This window comes from Meleagris gallopavo, chromosome 3, assembly GCF_905368555.1.
Source record: "Meleagris gallopavo chromosome 3, MGAL_WU_HG_1.1, whole genome shotgun sequence".
Classification (NCBI taxonomy): Eukaryota; Metazoa; Chordata; class Aves; order Galliformes; family Phasianidae; genus Meleagris; species Meleagris gallopavo.
This window is the reverse complement of record NC_139406.1, coordinates 49784551-49807404: the sequence shown is the minus strand read 5'-3', so window position 1 is coordinate 49807404 and position 22854 is coordinate 49784551. Positions and strand designations below refer to the sequence as shown.

The window sequence follows — 22854 nt, the reverse complement described above, 5'->3', positions numbered from 1 at the left end:
TCAGGTTCTTGTGAGTGTGTCACAACTGTTACTTTTTAAATATTGGCATTTTTAAAATGTTTTGCATGCCTCTAGTAATTATTTGTATGTTTTTCTTTGAAAAATAAACATGACAGGAAGATCTTTGCTTTTAGCTGTTCTGAGTTTGCAGTGTTTACTGCAGACTGGTGTGTTCTACCAGATTCCATGTTTAGCAGCTGAATTTTTTGCAGTCAGTGTTTCCTTACTGCTAATAATAAGCACTTTGTTAGATCATATGAAATAAAAGACAGAATGCCATGAGATTCATTTCCAGTAATCAGTAATACCAATAATCAAAAAAGATATTTTTGGAGGTCAGATGCAACGGGGAGGGGAAAGAAAAAGTTTTCCAGAATGCAGCTGACCCATCAATCTTACATCCTTCAGGGTGTCTTCCATTTCCTTCGGTGAAAGGTTTGCTTAAATAAACTGAGCAGTAGGCAACGGGTGTGTGCTTTTGCACAACATCCACCCAGGTACATTGCTGGCCACAGTGATCCTAAAGGCAGAGTGCTGTCAACATTCCTAATTGGTTATTACCCAATAACACACACCCTCGAGTGTCTTGGGACTGCAAAACACTTTTTACCTAGCCTTCCTACATGAATAATGAAAACTTCAAATATTCATCCAATTATATTCAGCTTCTCTCTTGAGTAAGGGTTGCCAAATGCAATTGGACATACTTCTGACATAGAATTTCGGGCTGTATCTGTGTTGGAAGGGCTTAGTCATAATTCTTGACTTCTGGGGAGAGATTAGATAACACCGTGATGGTAATTTCTCCAGCCTGAAAACCTATTGTTTATTCACTTTTGCTGCTTATTCTGGTTTAGTAGCAGTATAATTGCAGAATTTAAAAAAACTATTTTTTAATTTTATACTTGGAGCTTGTCACATGGAGCAGCACAAGTTCCATTTGAAGTAATAAGACAATTTGCTTGTTCTCCAAGTGTTGCTGATACAGCTGCATGACTGAAGTCACCGGCTAGCATTTGAAAGGCAGATGGTTATTTTTCATAGAGCTATTTTGTATTGGTTTTCATCTCTTAGATTTTCAAGTCATTTTGCTGTCAATCGTGATTGGCTCCCAGTGTCTTATTTTAAAATGGATTTTTCTTAAGTCTTGCTAACATGTTGTTATAGGTGGAGTAGCCTGAGCAATGGTAGCAGGAAAGATGCTTCCCTGCTTGCTTTTGCTGTGGAAGACTGATCTCATGGAAAAGGATGAAGAGAAAAGCTGCTGCTTTTCAGTGGCTAATGCCTATTTGGATGCTCTGCTTTTTGTCAGGCATTCTCATTTTTCCAGCTTCTAATATTGTTGTCTCATAAAGCCGGGCCCTGGGCCATGCCTTTCATACTGGCCTTTCCCTGCTTAGTAGCTAACCCAGATAAACTCATCAGCAGAGCTACAATTGCGCTCTCCCCTTTCCCCTTTGGATTAATGGCGCAGCTCCCCGTGACTGAGTGGATGCTGCTCTCTGAGCTGCAGAGGTCTGGTTCCAGGTGAGCCTCTAATTCTTCACTTCAGACATAGCAATAACAGCCCTAATCAGGTGTGTTTCATGTGTCTCTTTGGTGGGCTTAACAAAAGGAGAGGTGAAAAGGATGTGTGTCAAGCGTTGGTTTGAAAATAGAAACAGCTGGTAGGGCTGCAACTTTCCATTGCAGTTAGCTTCCATCTAGGTCACAGTATTACCTATGAAAATGTGAAATAGCTAGCTATGCAAGAGGTGTGAGTCCTTCCTTGTTTTTACTGATAGAGCCTGAAAATATGAAAGGTCATAGGAAATGATGGAGAACACATTCCAGGCATCTGTGCCATGCCAAAATCACAGAGCCAGTGGGACGATTTTCATTTGTAGAATCAAATTGGCCATGTTGTTTCCAGTCCCATCCCAAATTGCGGAAGGACAGCAGCACTGTGTGATCCAGGCTGCTCCCTACAGGAAGGCCTGTGCCAGGAGTCCATGGTCCTGCGTTCTGCCCTGCTGTGAGGCACTGCAGGAAGGGCTCTGCCCCTCGAGTTGCATGCCTGAGTCTCTTTGCAGGCTGCTACCACTGGGGAGGCTGTGCACAGAACAAAATAAACAGGGTGGGGTCTGGAAAAACAGGGCCAGTGAAACCCAGTGCCAGTAAAGGTCAAGTCTCTTGCAGTACATTGCTGACTAAATGTATGTACAAAATGACAGCACATCCATCACAGCACAGAGGGTTTATTTTCCTCATCGCTGTGCTGATGTTGTCGTGTTGTAGTAACAAAACGTTTATGGGGCGGCACGGGCAGAGCCAGTCCCTGCGGTCATTATGGGCTCCACACCTCACAACGTTCCTATTCCACAGGTCAAAGCAGAATCCCTTGTTTGTCTTCTCTGTGTGTCCAATGATAATAAATTATAAGCCAGCAGTGTGCTCCCAGAGTGAGATGGAGGATTTAACTCTGCCTGCGTTCTCAGACTGTACGGAGCTGGCATGTCTTGGCTGACTTTGATGCTATGGAGAAGCTGGAGCTGCCATCTGCAGTGACACAGTAGCGGTTCCTGCACCACTTGGAGTTGTTTAGCAGAGGATGTCCCACAGGGATCAACCAGTCCTTGAAGCACAGTGGAGAAATACTCCTTCCTCCTGACAAGCCATCGTGCAGCACTTCTCCCTGATCCCTACAAGCCATCCCCACTGCAGATGTGGCAGAGCTCTTTCCTCCTCACAGCAGGGACGTGTCCCTGCTTGGGGTCTGAACATCCAAGCAGCTCAGTATGGGTTGATGTCACTCAGAGGCAGCAGACTCTGTCACAAATCACCTTTGTGAGTGTTGGCACTGCTGCTGCAAAAGTGGGTGGTAAAGAACAGCACTGTAGGTTTCCCTCATTGAGGTCTGCGCGGCTAATGCAAATACAGACTTTATTGGACTTGGTCGTTAGCAAGAGAGTACAGTTTGATGGTCTTGATTCATAGTTGGCGTTGCTTGTTTTGAAGGACGTTATCATCAACAGATTGTGCTAATTGGCTTCTGCCTTCCTTTGAACTCTAAGAAAAGTAAGCTTTCAGAAAGGTGTGGAAAATGATCTTTACCTTCACATGGCCTCAAACCGTTTATTGCAGCCCCAGCAGCTTCTGGAGCGATGGCGGTGGAGAGCTTTGATGAAAAAGCAAAGCTTTTGATTATCCCAAACTATTTTTGGGCTTCTGCACCTTTCGATAATGTAGTTCTGTAGATCTCCTCTAAAGATAGTAGAAAACAATTATATCTATGCCCTGTGGTGATGCAAGAGAAAAAAAATCAGAAGTCTAACAAAACACCTGGATTTCTGCTAAATTAAAATTTTATTACATTCAAGAATAGGGCAAAAAATATCAGTATTAAGTAGCTACACAAGTGGAGGGGCTAATGCAAGGTTGTTGTAACATGTTTTATTTCCAGGGAGCACAGAGAGGAAGAGAACATTTTGGAATGGTTTGTCCTTGAAAATGCTTGTACTGAAACTGATGTTATTCTTCAAAATGATACTTTGAGATTTGGGATTTTTCTAACTACATAGTTAGGTGTTTTCCATGTTGTTAGTTACGGACTTGCAGCCTTGTGGACACATAACCCATGTTGGTTGTTCAGTTTTTTTGAGTTGCAGTCATTAGTACAAGCTGCAAGGAGAGTGATGCAGCTGTATCAGTGTCCCGAGACAAGGGCAGATACAGTACGGAAATGTCTCTTAGGTGATGCCTTCTCCCCACATCTCTTTTTTTAATCCAACTGTAGTTAATGCCATTCTGTCTTTTTGAAGAAAGGTTTCAAATTAGTGTACTAAACAATGAAAATTTCTAGATTCATGCAGTAGATTACTCCACAGGCAACATCTAGCTGCTTGTTTAAAACCAGTTCTCAGCTTTCCAGGAAAGCAGTGTCTTGTTTATTATCAACCTGGTATTGCCACAAGGAAATTTTGACTGTTGGGGTCTGCTGGTTTCTACCAGTAAGGTCTGATCCTCCTGTGGGCAGGAAACTCTTGCCTTCATGTGGGCAGCTAGCACCCAGCAACCATGTATGGTTCCTGTCAGACTTCCCTGTGCTTTTCCCAGTCTCCAGGGATCCCAGAGATGCCCTTGAGCATCCCAAGTGGCACCAGGAACCTGCAATTTGGCAGCTGAATTGCATCCTGGCTCTCCTGCTTTGAAAGCATTGTGATATGACATTTTGTTTTGATGTGTGATATTTCTGAGAGTTTTGTCAGCTGAAATTATGTTGTTTTCACGTGTTGACTAATTATTTCTCATGTCCCTATTTATAGGGTTGTATTGCTTCTGTACTGTATCTCCGTTCTTTTCTTTTCTTCCCTCTTTGCCTCCTCCACAGAAATACATCTTGCATACTGTTGGGTTTGATATGGCTGCAGGGATTATTACACCATGACAGCATCTAATTTAATAAACAATAAAGCCTCTGTTTTGTACATATAAAGTTTGTCAATGGAGGTAATGTTATCTGTGTGCTTTTTAACACCCCCACCACCAGTAGAGTATTCAGGTGTGGCTTTGGCATTTCTAACCTATGCATTAAGCATTTTTTATTGCTCAGAGCCACTGTCTAAGCTATCTGAAGTGGACTTTCCTGTCCTCTTAACTGATTAGCATGCAGGTTTTGTATCAACTGATTTGGTTAATAGTGTGATTTTCCTAGTTACTGAAATGCTTACATCATTTCGACCTCTAGTGTGGAAGCAGTTAAACATGTAAATGTATGAGAATAAATTAGGCAGGCATAAACATGTATCTCTGTGTAAGCACATGGGTGTCCACACTAGGAATCAGTGCAATGCAATTGTAATGCATATAAGCTAGAGTTAATCAGAACAATAGCAGTGCATGGCCCTGTGTTCTCATAGTAAATTCTGTATGTCCACACCTTCCTCGCCTCTACTGTGCATGCTCACATGCTGTCTGGATTGCTTTTCTCAAGGAATTTGTAATCTGAGCTGTTAACCTGGAAGTACCATGCTCAGTCCAGGTGGAGGAACGTAGTACCACTTTACATGGTAAAGCAGAACACAAATGCTCAAGAGACATAAATGTGTTACTGTGTAGTTGGCCTTGCTGCTTTTCTCAGTGCAATTAAGGCCAGTTTTTTAGGAAAATAAATCCATTAGGGCTACCAGGGCAACCTTAGTTTATCATCTTCATGGTGTATGCACTCAGTATGATTCTTGGTTAATGAGCAGCGCATCAACATCTCCTGTTCATCCTCACAGTTAGGCACTGTCCTTGGGCCATATTTCCTGCACATTATTCATGTCCTGTTCTGAGAAATCATTCCTACATGCTTTCTTGCAGCTTTCCTTAGCCTGTTGCCTTCTTGCTTCTCTCCTGGCAGTTTGTTTGAAGGCAGAGACTTGATGTGAAAAGGACTGAGGTGGTGTGACATGAAAGTTGTGACTAGGATTGTGCTGTGACTTTGTGGCCACTGCTCCCCAAGCTCTCATAGCACTTGGGTCATGCAGCACCTTGCTGTGGTCAGCACGACTGATGATATAAGTTCTCAGAGCTTCTGCAAACCAGCCCCCGTGTCTGACAGCAGAGAAGTTCACAAAATATGACCTCCTTCTGCTCCTCCAGCAGCTCAAGCAGGGGTCCTGTGGGCTGCAGTCCCCTACAATGTGCAGCCCTGGCTCATATGCTGCCCAGGGGTTACAGAGGATGCTGGAGGAAGGCTGTATGTCATGATAGACCAATCCTGAAGAGGTCTCATATGAGAGCAGTTTGCAAATTAAAGTTGCAGAAGCATTTCCAGTGTCTGACATCTTAACTTGTGATGCTTGTTTTGAGCTGAAGAGCTGAAGCTTGTTTATCTGTCCTACAGGCTTTTGCTGCACAAGCTGTTGTCATTTGGGTGAACTGTACCCGAGGAGGGTGATACAAACTATGCAAGTCCCACAGGTGTTTGTTGAGAGAAGAGGAACGAGTGCATGTGGGAATACTTTATTCCAGCACAGGCTTGTAATTAACAGCTAAAGGTTTCAGAAGCACTTTGACTTTTATTCATTAATGAGATTCTGTTACTTAGGCTTCACTGCAGAAGAGGCCTCTCTCTCAAGCAGTCCTCACCATCTCCCAGTGTGACATGCAGTCTGGACATACACTCTTGTCTTCATGGGCACCAGTGCAGAAGGAACTTGTGCAATTCCTGCAAATAGTAGGGCATGCACTTTCTTATCTTGCCTATGGAAGTATATTGTCCATCCTATTGGAGGAAGCAACAGTTAGCAAAACATCAGAGCTGGGGTTTGTAACAAAGTAGGCAGAGTTGTGAAGCCCTTGGAAAGCTTAATTTGTTACAGTTTCATGGCAGTGATTGTCCTTTGCAGGGGCTGGGATGGCCAGCTTGCAAAGTGTGATGCCTGCTTCCCAAAATAACCCGCTGAATAGGGGCAGAGCTGGCAATATCGTGGTGCTTCCTACATAGTGTATGCATGCCTAACTAGGGTCTCCAGAGTATCATTTTGTTGATACTTTTCAAAGAGAAAATGTTTTTTGTGGAGAATCTGTGTTTCTTAATTTCCAGTGATGTGTATGTGAAAATTTAATGCTGAGCATTCTTCAGTGTTCAGAGGAAATACTGGGAGCTAGGAGAGGTTTCAGTGAAATATCATGACAGCTGAGGGGCAGATTTGATGTACAAAGGAATCCATCAAAGAATTTCTCCCATTCTGAGAAGGCTGGATACTGGTGCTTTCCCCCCCTTAGCACCCACATTTTTGAAAGGGAAATGTCTCTCATAGTTTTCCTCATTTTTTTTTAAGTGTAATCTCTCTGTGTAATCAAAGTTTATGGGGTTTCTTGATAGGGCTGTGAAGACTGCCAAAACATCTTTAAGAAAAATTGACAGGTTCAGAGGAGAGTAGGTTGGAGCTAATGGGTTTGTTGCTTTTTTCCCTAAACATGCTCCCAAGATATAAGTTCTGCTTCAGTACTTTGCTGACTGGGAAGGGGTTCAGCCTTCTGAGTACCCTTATCATCATGGCCTTTGGGATGTTGTGCCTTCACCAGTTTAGCTGTTTTCTGGCTTTTGGTATTGAATGATAAACACTCCAGTTCTGCTCCTATCCTCCATTATCTCTGCTCACAGCAAACCTGGCCATCTTAAACATGATTAAAATATAATTCAAAAGTTATTAGCTAATTATGACGCAAAGTACTTAATTTGCCATTGCACCCTAATAACTTAAGGTACTCCTGATAACTTGGTAATAACCGTATCATAAGCAAAAGGACACGGTTGCTAGTAACTTAATAGGCAGCTTCCCTCAAGATAAAACATAAATAACGTACCTCAATGAAATCGGATTCGAGCTTAGTAAAATTATCTTGGCAAGCAAAGAGAATATTTGTTAATTTTTCTGTGAAATGTTATCATTGCCAAGAAAACTTGGTTACAAAAAAGAGAGATGGAGAAAGTGTTTGCGTGAATAATTGATTTAACATTTCATTGGCTTAAGTGATTTTAGGAAAAGTGGTTTTGATACGCAATGGAAAACTGAGAAGTTTTCCAGGACTTATTTGCAAGATATCGAGCACTGTAGGAGATGTGGGCTTCAAAACTTGCAGTCTCCTCTGCAGTAGATCTAGGGAACTGCGGTGCTGTGTTGTAGATAGAAGACTAGGGACAACCTATATGGGACTTGCACGGCTGAGGTTTATTGGGGAGGAGGTCTGTTGTTGTAGCAAAAAGGGCTTGGGGAATTGCTCAGTGGCTGGAAGCAAGCAGAACGAGAGGGTTGGTGATGGATGCGATGTTTTGGGGAATATCAGCCACTTTGGTGTCTGTCAGAAGGAGGAACCTCACCTTGCCAAGAGTGCTGGGGATCATGGGGCAAGGGTCTCAGCTGGGGGACCTCACTCAGCCATATCTAAAGCTTGTCAGTTTGGCTGCTATGGTATAGAAAGCACTTTTAAAGCACTTACTTGCCTCACCTTGTATGAAAAAGTGCATATTTGGGTTGCAGCCTGTTTCTCTTATCTGTCTGCATCTCCTTGGTATACCAGAAGCTGAGATCTGCAAAGCAGAGGGAGAAAGTATCTGGTAAACAGAAACTCCTTGCCCATCACCCACACTCCAGGGATGTCGGTCTGTTGGCCTCACCCTGGCCACAGCCATGCGGTATGGGGTATGATTTCTATCTGCTCAAATGTATCATCTTCTGGTCACGAGTAACTAGCCCCTGATATCCCAGCCAATTATTTATCCCCTTCCTTTCTAAAACATCAGCATTTCTACAAGAGATGCTTGGCTCTGGATGGGTGATACTCCTGAGCGTCCTAGGAAGAGGCTGTGTCAGAGCCAAATTATTTAACCTATTTCTGTTGGACATTGAGCACCCTGAACCTATTACCTTGTACTTAAAATACAGAGGGACTTGCTGTACAAGTTGTATTTTGGAGGATAATTTTTACTTCTGCCTGAACCTCCTCAATTTCTAGATAGCCAGCTTATTGAGGAAAATAGAGGCTTTCATTTTTCTTGGGAAAACTTCCTTTTCAGACAAATAGATAAGGCTGGCGCTTTTGTCTTCTGGGGCCTTTGCCATCCATTGTTTAGTTCACCATCACGTCTCCTGTAACCCACATGTCCCTTTTGCAAGGTGTTGCTCAGGTGCATACCCCAGCATCTCCACACTCATCTGTGGAATAGAAAGTTGCAAAGTTGCAGCTGACTCTTGTGGAAGTCACATTCCTGCAGCATGACTGCATGGTGTTGAGCAATTTATTCTCTTCCAGTTAATGTCCATTTGTCCATGTGGGTTAGACCCAGTGACTGCTGATTCTTTTTATGATATATATCTGTTTGCTTTCATTTCTGCTTCTGCTGCTGCCACTGATCACGTGGGTCACAGCAAATCCCACACTTCATTACTTTGTCTGTGATGTTTTCCTTCATGATACCACCTCACTCATCATCTCAATTCATCTGTTCCTCATGTGCTTTACTCTTCATTTAAGGCTATTCACCACCTCCCTATCTCAATTTCTTCCAAGTGTTGTACAAGCCTCTTGCACTTGTCCTTACCCTCTCTTTTGCCTCCTTGCTCGGATAACAATAAGACATTTGAAGTGGTCTCCATGTAAATGATTCTTTTCTTTAATCTTCAGCAAATGTTTCCAGAAGGGTTTCCAACCTCACTTCCACTCAGTATCTAGGATTTATCTGTTCTTTAAAATGCCAAGTAACATTTTCTCTTAAATCTCGTAAGACCTGGTGTTTTGATGTTTCCTCCTGTACATCCTTCTTACCTGGTCTGCTTTGGCTCCTGTATTAATACCTTTTCTATAGAAGGTTTAATCAGATTTTTGGTTTCAATATACTTTTCCCCAGTTACTTTTGCGTTGCAATCATTGTATTCATGACACTTCTAATAACATAGGAACTGTCTGTGCCAAGGAATTCCTGAGACTCCTGGACATGAAACCTGAAATTAAATAGAAGGGGGAAGAGATAAGAGCAAATTATAACAGCACTGAGAACAAGAGATTACAACAACACGTTTGGTTAAATTATGGTTTTCATAATGTATGTGTTAGTGAAAATTGCAAAGTTACTTTCTTCTGTCATGCTTATGAGGCAACTTTTGTTATGCAGAGCTGGGAAGGTTGCTGGGTATTCAGTCACCAGGGATCCAAGTGACATGAGGTGATCAGAAAAAGATGGGCAGGTAGTGACTGCTAGTGTGGTCCTCTGAGACATGAATAGAAATGTAGTCAGTCTGCGCTTGGCTAGCACAGCATTTCTCCCTGGTGTGGCCACCTCCTCAAATGTACTAGCTTCTAGGGGAGAGTGCAATATTATGTAATTTAGACATATAAGGAAGTAAAATTAAATAGCCATGAGATGAGCAAACCATTAAACAGATCTAATTTATAATGGACTCTTATGCAAATTGCCTTTGAGCGCTCAGCGAAAGAAAATGAAAAGAAATTAATAAGGACAATGTGGACTAAGAAGAAAAAAAAAAATAAAAGCCTCTTCAAACTCACTGTCTGCACACCCTGGAGTCTTAAATAAGCATTTGCATTAGCCACGTAAATGTAATGAGGAGATAGGAAAACCTGTGTTCATTTTGTCTCTGTGGCCCCAACCAGGTAAAGCATCAACTGAAATACTTTCTTTTTCTCTCTCTCTCTCTCTTTTTTTTTTTTTTTCTTTTTTTCTTTTTTAAATTCTCTGCCATGCAATCCTTTATTTAAAGAAGAGAAATGTGTTTCCATGAGTACTTTGCCCCTTGGTATCAGAGCTCAGTGGGTCTCTGGACTGGGAGCCATGACACCACTGATGGTGTGCCCATGCATCTCTGCCAGACCACTGAAAGGGCTTTGCGCAAGGAGTTATTGCTTCTTTCCCAAGTTCTCAACCAAGGTAGAATATACTAAAGAAAGGACTCTTTTTGTGTATAACAATATATGTAAGTATTTGTATGTTCAGAGAGCAAGGCTATAAACACTTAAGCTGTGTATAACAGCCTCGCTGCAGACTGAGTGTATTTTTATATTTGACAAAAGGGACTCATTTCTGAAGAATTTGAGAAATCCTGTAAGTGGTGTCACCTTCCCTTGCTTTTTATTGTAGAAATGCTGTTTTGCGAGCACTGGGCTGTGGGAACAAGGGTCCATGCAGTATTTTATAGAAGTAAAGCATTGGTCTCCTCAGCATACCTTTGTTTTCTCCCCCACAGGACCAGCTTTGTGGCTGCTGTCCTTAAAGTAAAACCCAGTTCTCTGATGAGAGCTGAGTTTTACACTGGTTATATTTTCAACGCTTGAAGCATTCGATTTCTGTCAGTGGATTATGATACTTAAAGCCATCACAGTTAATTATTACCCACTGGAGGTTGCACTTTCAACCCATGGGACATTAATTTTCCTTATATACAGAAAATTCCAGCCTGTTAGTTTTAATTAACATTTTAGAAGTATGTTGCCTTGTAAATGGACTACAGTTTTTCATCCTTTACCCTTGGTATTTGGTTAGATCTCCATATGATTATCACTTTATTTTGCAAGCATCCTTCAAAATACTTTGCTGTTTGGAAATCCATTCAGCTCTTATGTGTTTGGCAGTGAAAAAAACAAATTTATCTTTGTCAATCATCAGCTGAAGTTGTCTAGAAAGAGATGAGGAAAAACATCTTCCAGTTTTTCTTGGTAAGTGAAACATGCCTTCACAGTCCTATCTCATGCCTGCAGCCTGGTGTCACTTAAGCATTTATAATTTCAGCATGAGACCAAGAGGAATAAAGAGTGACAGAGAGGAGAGGGTCTCAAATATTACCCAGCGTGCAGAATGAGGCAGGACACAGTTTGCTGCTGTGCCTCTTTCAATTCTGTCTTCTCTCCTGGCAGGTGCAGTAAATTCATCTTAGGTCATGCCACCAGATTTGGGCACTCAATTATCACAGGCCTTGCCCTAGAGGCCATGAAGCTGGAATTTGCTGTTCTCCATCTGAAAAAAAAAAAAAAAAAAAAAAAAAAAAAAAAAGCTACCATTTTTTTTACAGAAGTTTCCCAGAACTTCATTGTGTGTTGCAGACTGAATATGGGGAGGGAGGGGACGAAGTTGGTGCTTTGCAGTTCCTTGGGTTTTTCTGCTGCTGGAAAGCAGCTGCACTCAAAGGTGGCACTTTGTTGACTCTCCCTCCCAGGCCAGCTGGACTGGCTCTCAGGTGTTGGTGCTCTCTGTGATTTTGTCAGAAGACTCCATCCTCTGATAATATCTTATTTTCTCCTAAACAATTAATAAAATGAAGGCAAAAAGCCTAGAGGTTTTAAAATACATAATTATAACAGTAATTTAGAACTAGGGTAATGCTGCAGAAACCAATTACAATTATACTTTTCAGTAATGACTGACTTTGCCAAATGTATATGTTTTGTGTGTGAATTCTGTGATAGATTCCAAGACAACATGCTTGAGTATGGGGGAAAATTAAATCTAAATGCCTTGTGTTTCTATATTAGACATAAATGTTGCTCGTCCACCTAGTGAACAGGAGCCTGCATTATATGGCCTGTCACAGCTTACATTTTGACTGTTGAGGCAGGCAGTAACAAGTAGCAGTGGAAGAAAGTTTGAATTTTTCTAATCTAAGGGATAGCTTTGAGAAAAATTGTTTTGTGCTGCTTGGATCTTTCTGCAAAATGTGTTCAGTTTCTTATATCTTACAGATTTCATGCAACTTGAATTGATTCTGAATTTTTAATGGCCTGCTGAAGTTAATAAGTTTTTATTTCTTTCTTGGTTTCACCAGCCAGTGAGAAGGAAGAGATGAGACCTATATTCTGTGCAGCATTTATTACTGAGTGTACTACAGTGATGCCTGCTGTGGTCATGGATGCCATTTCAGACTCCGTTTGGGTTGGCTGTGACATTTCAGATGGATGCAAAGCATCCTTGGGTCACATCCTACCCTGAGGTCAGGGCAATCCCAAATGTGGATACAGGCTGGACAATTAGTAGATTGAGAGCAGCCCTCTGGAGAAGGACTTGGGTGGGTGAAAAACTGGAGCCAGCAGTTTATGCTAGGAAACTGGAAGTCTGCAATTCAGAGGGTCTGCATTGAAAGAGGGGTGGCTAGGTGATTGTCCCTTCTACTCCGTCCTTGTAAATCCCCAGATGGAATATTCTGTTCAGGTCTGGAGTCCACAGCAGGGGGATGTTGAGCTGTTGGAGTGGGTCCAGAGGAGGGCCTTGAGGATGATCAGAGAGTTGGAGCACCTCTCCTACAAAGACAGGCTGAAGGAGCTGGCTTTGTTCTGTCTGGAGAAGAGAAGGCTCTGGAGACACCTAATCGTGGCCTTCCAGTACTCAAAGGGTCTGCAGGAGAGATGAAGAGGAACTCTTTATCAGGAAGTACAGTGATAGGAGAAGGAGTAATGCCTTTAAACTAGAAGAGGGAGGTTTAGATTAGACTTGAAGAAGAAACTCTTCACTGAGCAGGTGGTGAGGCGCTGGCACAGAGAAGCTGTGGTGCCCCATCCTGGAGGTGCTCAAGGCCAGCTTGGATGGGGCCCTGGGCAACTGAGGTGCTGGCTGGCAGCCCTGCCCATGACATGGAGAGGACTGGATGGGCTTTAACGTCTCTTCCAACGTAAGTCATTCTACAAGAAAATGAACCGGAGGTTGACTGCCTCTGAGTTACACTGAGTTTGGGTTTTGGTTTTGAGGGCTCAAAGCAGCCTCAGGGTGATGATGAGGAATGGTTGTTTACTCACATCTTCTTTTAAAAGGAAAGCAGTGTGCTATGGTTATTCAATGTGCTTGCTGGATCTGTTTGTGAAAAGACAGCCGTGCACATTGCCTCTGTCACAAACTAGGTGTGATCAGGGAAAAAGAGTGCCTGTGCCTCACGTAGTTATGTGCTGGTGTACATTGATGTTATTGACTGTTCCTTAATAAAATGCGTAGGATTTTTCATGTTGGTTCACAGATCAGATTGGGTATATTAGGACAAGAGCAACTACAATCTACAAATGAGCCTTTTCATTAAAACAATGAAAGCACAGAGTCTGCAGAATATTGCAGAATGTAACAGCTTGTGACAAGGCTCTAAAATCATGCCCAAGAGTGTCAGTAGTATTTCATGCAAAGTGTCCACGTGACGTATCACAAGTTAGCTATTTTGAGACCATTTTGTTTACAGTTCTTTGGAGGGGTGGGTGGTGTCATGAAGAATCAAAAAATACTTCCACATGCACGTATGGGCATGTAAACAAGCACTCCCAGTCAGACATACCTGTCATTGCTGTTGATTTCACTGGGAAACGGTGAGTGACTCAGGAGCTGTTTGCAAACACTCACCACAAAAACATAGCATGCATTTCATGTTACTGAGGCTGATGTTTTGTTCCCAGTTTTCAGCCCTTCCCATTGCTCCGACTAAATCGGGTTTTGTGAGGAAATGTGTAGAAAGTGTCTGTTCAACTAGCAGCTGGTGTTACAAGTATTTTTAGCAAGCGGAGACTCTCTGGGTGACTGAGTGGTCTCTAAAAGCTGAGGTGTTTCTTCTGGTTATTTTAGAGCCTGGTGATTGATACTTGCCACAAACAGTTGGGTTTTACTGTGAAATCATTACCTCCCATTTAAACACGGTAACTTTTACATCCTTAGCTGCTTATTCCTACAATGTGCTGTCCCCTCAGTTATGCTGGTCTAAGTGTTAGCTGCAGTAAAAAAAGTGATCTGGGCTTAAAAGTAAATTAATAATACAGTAGAAATAAATAAAAAGCTTTTCCTGAGTTTGGCAGGAACTGATATGGCAGTTTTCAAGCCATATCAAGTTCACCGTGTGCTCCCCCAGAAAACAGAATGAAACTGATGGAGGAGATTGGTGCAGCAGAGTGGGATGGGGTCTGCTGGTGAAGCCACTGGGAGATATGTCCTAAACGGGATCTGCTGTTGAAAGAGATGCCCAAAATACTCAACGGTTGTCCTCTTATGAGACAAGGCTTTGGGCAGCAGATTTTCCCAATCACTGCCAAGCCACACATGGTCTGACCCTGACGTTTGCCTCTTGTTTCCTCTGCAGAATCGGCAGACTCTTTGATGGCACGGAGCCCATCGTCCTCGACAGCCTCAAACAGCATTATTTCATCGACAGAGATGGGCAAATGTTCAGATATATCTTGAATTTTTTAAGAACATCAAAACTCCTCATTCCTGATGATTTCAAGGTGAGATTTCAAAGGACTTGGATATTTTGCATGTACTTTGGTAAAACAAGAGTCAGACGTGTGATCAAACTGGAGTCCTAGACAGGGGGCACAACTAGAATATGGTGCTTGATTTCAGGTACTTTGCAAAACTAAGTATAGTGGTGTTGCTGCCATGGCATCTGTCAGGCTTTCCTAGAGTGACATCAGTGTTAAATTATCCCCTCCTGTCTGTAGTGTAATGGAGCAACCTTGCCGTGTTTGACCTAGGGAAATTAAAAGTCGTAGTATACTGAAGGAAACAGAAAGGATGTTAGCATCTGTAATCAGCTACTCATGAGCCTTGCCGGTTACTGGCCTTCTAGTCTGCTCTTATGGTTCTCTTTGGATTGAAACAACTCCTGCTTCCACACCCACGCTGAAATTCAGAAAATTGTTTGGGAATCATAGTACTGACAAAATAAACAGCACACGTGGTAATGTTTGAGCATTAAGTCATAGACTGTTTTCTCCCCCAGATTCTTGGATGTATACTAGCAATTTAATTTTAGAGCTTTAGAGAAGTCAGGGATGAATAGTTGTACGTTTATTATTTAATCTTTATTAAAGAGTCTGCTTTTCTCTTTTTTAATAGCAAAGTAAACTTGTGATAGTTCTCCTAGACATCAGCCTGCAGATGCACAAGCTTCAGACTCTGTGGTCTTGCAGGTATATCAGGTATATTGGTGTATCTGTGGTGTCAGTGTAGTAAGTACTGGAGACAACAGTTGCAATTAGAAGAGATTTTAATTGTTATTTATGAATGCACATCAGTGTAGCCAGCTGGGTGATTGGATCACTGTAGGACATACAGCAATTCAAACTGAACAGAAGTGGTGCTGTGGAAGGGTTAGAGTAGTTCACACAGCAGTGCAGTCTTTTATCTTTTGTATCTGAGACATTTTGAGGTGTTTGGGGCATAACAGGTGTGAGGTTGAGTTCAAGAGCAATCTTTGAATTTCTGCTGCAGATGTGTACTGCTCCCATGCGTGACAAGAGCAGACCTACCTGAATAATGTGGGAGTTTAGAAATAGCTGATAAGCATCATACCCCTCTTTTGAAGCCTTAGAATGGCATTGTGCTGCTCTCTGCTCTTGTCCTGAAGGTAGTCAGAAATACTGAAAAAGGAAAAGCCACTTTCCATGCAGCATTAAGAAATTACATATGCAGAGACCTTTAACAACATAAATACACTGTAGCTCTGCTGAAATTAAAAATGTTAACTTCTGATCCTCTCCACTTGTGCTGCAAGTCACCTGAAACATAAGTGCTTAAAATGAACTGCAACACTCATTTTTCAGAAATGTATAGGTTAGATTACTTTTTCATTAGACAGTAAGAAGTATTCTGAATATGATTTAGGTTTCCCGTGTTCATCAAGTATTCAGTCTGTAGCTGAAATTTAGGGTTGTATTGGCTGTTACCAGCCTTCTTATTTGGTCTTCCTACTCCTCTGCTTTGCCAAATTTTCTTGTATTTCTTTTTCTCTATATAAATATTTTCCAAATCGTCTTACGGTCTTAAGCCTAGAAGATCAAGAATGTTTGTTTTTTTATTTAAAAGGCGATAACAGACCAAGTTCAGACCGACAGGTACAGCTATGCTTAGAAATGCATTTTCTCTGCTCTGGTGTGTGAGATGATGTAGTAAACAATACTGTTGGCAAAATGGAGAGGTATTAAAAGATCCTTATTTTTTTTTAAATGCAGTAATATGTGCAATTTATTATGCAAATTTCTTAACCATTTTGCATTGAACCAATGCAGGCTCCCTCATTTACATTCTTATACCTGTTACACTGCCTGCTAGTATTGCTGTAAGACACAATGGATCCTAATGATGAATTTTCTGAATCCTGATTGAATTCTGTTCCATCTGCTTATTGAGATCATTATCTTATGACATCACTGTGGAAATAAAAATAGAGGGAAAAGTGGGATGTGACTGCCTGGGTTATTCCACAGCATGAGCAAACGCGACTTCCCCCTTCCCTTAGAAATGCTGGTCTGTTTCAAGTGGCTGATGGTTTTATTATTATTTTTTGCTTGCACTGTTATTTTATTACACCTTCCTACACAGTATTTATGAGCTATGTCTGAAGGGTTCCAGATCTAGAGCAATGTTAGCCTGAGTAACCATATACATTAAGCAGTACATTAGCACTGCCTCTTTCCTAACTGTGCACAGTAACATCTGTGTCTTTCAGGACTACAGTTTGTTATACGAAGAAGCAAAGTATTTCCAGCTTCAGCCCATGCTAGGAGAGATGGAAAGGTGGAAACAAGACCGGGAGAGTGGCCGCTTCTCAAAATCTTGTGAATGCCTGGTGGTGCGTGTTGCCCCAGATCTTGGTGAGAGGATTACACTGAGTGGCGATAAGTCATTGATAGAAGAAGTGTTTCCAGAGATTGGTGATGTGATGTGTAATTCTGTCAATGCCGGCTGGAATCATGACTCAACGCATGTCATCAGATTTCCACTGAACGGATACTGCCACCTCAACTCAGTTCAGGTAGGAAAGAGAGTACCAACCAGGTACCTGTGGGCTGATGTGTTTCTCTCTCATTGCTGGCAAGTTTCCATGAACGAAACCAGCTGGAGGCTCTGAGCTAGTTACTTCTGTGGATTATGGCTGCTTTCTCATCTTAATTCTCACGCATCATCACCAAATCTCTTTGCAAAACAAGTTACAGTAGTTGAAAACTTGCTTTAACACCCTGAAGTGAGGCATCTTGGTGGGACTTTGCCATTTCAGTGAGACTGTCAGGTGACATGCAATGTGAAGAATTCTTAAAGAGCACTATGGGGGAAGTTAACACAAGTGTGTTAAAACTAGTATATAATTTTCCCAGTGTTACCTAGATCTTTGCATTTGATAATGACCTCCCTAAATGTGTCTTAAATGAATGTTCCATGTTATCATATGCTTGCTACCTTGGGAGAAATCAACTGGTTCATTCTTCCTCCTTGCTGAGATGACAAAAATGATGGCAAGCTGCTTATTGCAAATAGGGACCAATCTACTTCTGTGGTTTTAGGGAGGAGGGCCCTCCTCTATCACATTCAGCATAGCAGAGGATGTAGCAATAACTGAAATCAGTAGCATTTGTTTCTAAAAAGTTATAAAATGGATTAAAAAAAATCTGGGAGACAAACGCAGGTGTGGAAAAATGTCCATACCCATCTGCAACTAGTTAGCACATCGTGCACAACCAGCACCTTGGAGTGAAATGCTTTTTCATGGCCGGGTTGTCATTTTCCAAGCCATTCTATGATTCTGTGATGGTCTTTGGTTTAGCCGCGCCTCCTAAACGCTCCACAACTCATGAGCAAGTTCTTACCTGAAGGAGCATTGCCAACTGAGCTTGACATCTTCCTGCTACCAAGTCCTGCCTCCAGGTAGCAAAATTCTGTTCCCCTTTTCTGATGGAGAGGAGGGCTAAGCATGGCAGCACATGTTGAAGGCTTGTGGGGTGCTACATATCTGCTACTGCAACATAGGAATACGGACAGATCTATCTGAACTATCAAGATGTGGTTAATGCATGCTATGCTCAGACAGTTGTGTCTCTTACTGGCCCCATGATCGTATTGAAACATCAAAGTGTTTTGTCATAGCTACTAATGCAAATTTAGAACACCTCTACATGCAAGATTATAACTGAAAAGGGATATGAATTTCAAGGAGAGGTGTCTAGCCACATGTTATATGAGAGTTGTCAAAGCAATTTATCCTTTAGCAGTTTAGCATTTATCCAGATATATATATTTTTATCACACAAATAAGAATTTACAAGCCTATTTCATGATGAAAAGTAAAAATGGCAACACATACATAGACTTCAAGACAGACGATGATCCCATGCTGATGATGCCACATCTTCCATTTTTGGTGGCCATAATCATCTCCCCATCCCCAAAACAGTGTGTTGTAGGACAGGGACTATTTGTAGACCTTGAGAAGGAGACGTAGACTCAGTGATTTGCCCAAGGCTGAACTAGATTCCTGACCCATTGCATTTTTTCCCAGGACCTAATTTCTCCTGCTGTATTTTCCAGTGGCTTGCATTGAGACATACTTAGGGAATGTAGACTTAATGTTGTTAAAAGCTAAGAATCACGTTAAACAAAAATTGCTCTGAAGTTTTGATGTTTGTTCTTCTTTCAGGGCTTCTTCCCGCCTCCTACTTCTTGAGATTTGTCTGCTCTTTAATTAACTGTATTTTGGAAAGACATTTGCTGACCTGAAGCAGTGCATGTAAAAGCATGGCATGTCTTGTAGTTCTGAGCATTTTAAAACCCAACTTGCTCCTCCATCTTCCCTAACCCTCCCCTTGCAAGCCAATGTGCTAATTGGTGACACAGCGGGACAAACATTGTATTCCCCTGCCTTCAGGTGTGTGAAGAGAGCAGTGAGAGCAGTTGGTAGCAGAAGGGAACCCTGCAAGTGTCCCCACTTCAGCTAAACTTTGGTGGGGTATTGTCCTTCTGGACAGAAGTCCCATGTCTCTTACTGGTGAGAGACAACGAAGCCCTGGCAGCAGAAGAGACAGGCATGGGAAGAGAAAAGTAGCAGAGTCTAAGTAAGGTTAAGAGCACAGGAGTTGCAGGAAAACTTAATAACAGTGGAATCTTGGTGTGGAAGAAAACTTGGCTCTTGCATGCTTTTGTCAGTCTGGTGCTAGGACATGAGCTCTTTGCATCGTCTGCTTGCTAGGTGAACTGCATGGGTGGGTGTCTTTCTATTTCATGAGCCCACCTTCCTCCTCTCCTCTCCTCTCTCCTCTCCTCTCCTCTCCTCTCCTCTCCTCTCCTCTCCTCTCCTCTCCTCTCCTCTCCTCTCCTCTCCTCTCCTCTCCTCTCCTCTCCTCTCCTCTCCTCTCCTTCCCTTTGCTCTCCTCTCCTCTCCTCTTCTTGCCTAACCTTCCCTTCTCTCTTCACTTTTCTATTCCCTTATCCTCTCCTCCTCTCCCCTCATCTCTTTTCCCCTTCCCTTCCTTCCCTTCCCATTGGAAGCAACGCTCAGGCTGTGAAGATGGAGGAAAGTAGGTGACTGGAGAGAATGATTTAGTTACATCATGAAAGCTTTCTAATTTGTACCACTGGTCTGAATACAGGCACAGATCTTTGCAGTTGTGGTTGGTTTTTTAGTCTTTAGAAGATACAGACAGTCTGCTCATTACTTAAACCTTGGTGTATGTTTCCTCTTTTTTCAGGTCCTTGAGAGGTTACAGCAAAGAGGATTTGAGATTGTTGGCTCGTGTGGAGGTGGAGTGGACTCTTCCCAATTCAGTGAATACGTACTGAGACGAGAACTCAGAAGGACATCTCGTGCACCCTCCGTCATTCGAATAAAGCAAGAGCCTCTGGACTAAAATGGACATGTTTCTTTATGCAAAAAAAAAAAAAAAAAAAAAAAGAGGAAAAAAAAAGAGAGGAAAAAAAGGGGAACGTTTCATGTGCAGTTTGGACTCCAAACAAGTCCTGGAAGTAAAAGTGAATAAAAGACACATTTATATCAAATATAGAGACCACACCTGAATTCATATGGGAACACTTGGAATAGTAGTAATAATGAAAACCTCAAGGTGTAGAAGAAAACACAGACATACATATATATATGTACATACATACATACATATATATATGTATGTATACATCAAAGGGTAGGAAATGCAATGACAAACAAGTGGTAGATGAGGTTGGTGCTGTGATGGCCATTAAGTGTCCTAAGACTTCCTTGGGCCCACCTAATGGTGTACAAGCCATTACCATGGGGGGATTCGTAGACAGCTCATAACACATTTTCCATTTCCAAACACTCATCCAATTTTTAATGTCTGCACACCTTGATTCAGCTCTACTTGCATATGGAGGTTTATGTCTGTCTTTAGAAGTGGATGGGCAGGCGTTCAGGAGATGACCATCCATTGCATTGAAAAGCTACTCAAATGAAATTTAAATGTAGTTTGTACAGAAGTCACACACGTTTTGTCTGCCCTCACAGATGTGAAAGCTTAACTTTTCTTTTGAATGAATTTTTCGGGGGTTTTTTTTTTGTGTTTTTTTTTTCATTTTGTTTTGTGTTTTTTCAAAGGGGGCCAGAATAATTAATATTTGGTAGAGGCGCTCTGGTTTGAATCTGCTGCTTTCCTACAATTTTTCAAATTTTATAATGTATTAAATACAATAAACTCTGTTTAAAGTAATAAGGGTCTGATTTCAGCTAGCAGAAGCAGAGAGGTGGGGTTCAGCTCCCTGCACTCTGTCACAGTGCACAGAGATGAAGGCAGTAGGCGTTGTATGGGCATCACGTTTTGGGGTCTTCCTTCAGTGCTGTCCTTAAGATTTGTCCTGAAGAGCCAAGCTCAAAAAACAACACCAATCCAGCCTAGGGAAACCCATCTGAAATGGATGCCTGAGTTTGTAAGTGTTGATGTAACAACGCTTGCATCGTTCCCTCTAACTAAAGAGCAGGCAGCTTCCATTTTCAATGACCTTGCCCTGCTGCATGTTAACCAGCCAGTCTGTTTTCGTGCCCTTCATTTCCCTTGTTCAGAACTAGTGTTCTCTCCCTAGCGAGTGAGCCCACCAGCTCCTCATGCTGCACCGTGGCTGACAGCAGGCGATGGGTGAGTCCTGCAAGGCCATTCTGGAGCCCCACCAAGGCCAGCCCAACTCCATGAGGCCAACACATGGCCCTCTCCCAGGGAGACGCTTCTGCCACATGAGATGAACCAGCAACCACTTTCTTTCCTCTGAAGTACCTTTTTATGCAATATTCCAGAATATGACTGTGTACTCATCCCGGTATGGAAGTTTCTATCGAAGCAATGGTGCCGGCGTTACATTCATTTTGGTGACACTTTGCTATTTATTTAAGAAAAAAGAAATTGTTAAAGTAAATACATGTAATAAGGTTTTTAATATAGTCTGATAACTCAAAGCTATCATTTTTTTCTGTTTTCCATTAAAATTTGTCAGAAGGCGTACTTAAATAGCTCTTTGGCAGCACCTATCAATGTGGTTTTGAAACTACTGAGATATGGAAATGGGTGGAAGGGGGGGCTCCATAAATGAAGATTCATGAGCAGGTTATTGGGTCTTCAATGTGATACTGATCTGTCTACTCACGGTATTGAAACAGCTGCCTCACTGAAAGTGCTTGTTTTCAATCAGCAGCAAGTAGTCCTCTTACCAAATAAATGCTTGCTCTTCCTACCCAAAATTTGGTTGTTAGTATGCATAGAAAAGTTCAAAAAAATTTAAAAAAAAAGCTTTGGGAAATAAATACTTTTAACATCTCTTCAGACTTCTCGAATTTAACAATGTTGACCTGAAGCCAGTCCTGTGGGCTGACACCACACTGCCGAGTACTGGCATGAGGTGATGTGCTGTTCTGGGGACAGTTAGCTGCAGAAATCCTTCCTGCTCCCCAGATGCAGCCCTGCGTGCACATGAGGACACGTTTCCATCTGTTGAGCCCAGAGGTGCTCCCAGATTCAGCCCTGCAAGCCCTCATGCACAAGTATGGGCCTGGGCTCTGGTGTAAGCTGGAGGGGCAGTCAGGCTGGTAGCAACATCAGCCCCAAAATTGGCCTCATGGTGCCTTGCATGTGAGATGCAGGCAAAAGGGGCACTAACTTGATGTTCACCGCACTTTTTACCATCTGTGATACTTGTTGCCTTGCTCCCAAAGCGGAAGGCTGTGCTTGGCTGGCAGTTGTGCTTGCTGTATCCATACTTGTTCAAGCTGACAAGCACCAAGGCCACCTCAGTGCTCCACGTGGCACCTGGATGGCCGGGTGGCTTCCCACCAAGGCCACATGCATTGCTAATGGAGCCATAAATCACCCTGTGACCCTGGACGTGAATGTCACTGTGATAACGGTGTGGCCACAAAGTCAGAGGTCGTAAGTAAACACAGCCAGACTCGCAGCAAACACACAGCAGCGAGCTGGACTCAGAGAGGCAGTGAGGTTGGTTCTGGGTACAGCCCAGGCTTATTCCTGCGTGTTTGAATTGTTCTTCAGAAGAAGGGATCAGCAGACAGGAAGGGAGGTGAAAAAAAAAAACCAGGCGACAGTTAGGTCTTTCCCGGAGGTCAG

The 22854-nt window shown here is 42.4% G+C and overlaps 1 protein-coding gene across 3 annotated transcripts in view; it reads left to right on the top strand.

Moving 5' to 3' along the window:
• Positions 1–21744, top strand: part of KCTD1 (potassium channel tetramerization domain containing 1) — a 66405-nt gene extending 44661 nt beyond the window's left edge. For all 3 annotated transcript variants that reach the window (XM_085220925.1, XM_085220927.1, XM_085220926.1), the window contains exons 3-5: positions 14583–14727; positions 16953–17258; positions 19963–21744. In XM_085220925.1, the coding sequence (XP_085077051.1) occupies positions 14583–14727; positions 16953–17258; positions 19963–20121 (610 nt within the window). In that variant the 3' untranslated portion in view covers positions 20122–21744. The remainder of the gene's footprint in view (positions 1–14582; positions 14728–16952; positions 17259–19962) is intronic.
• Positions 21745–22854: the final 1110 nt, after the last annotated feature.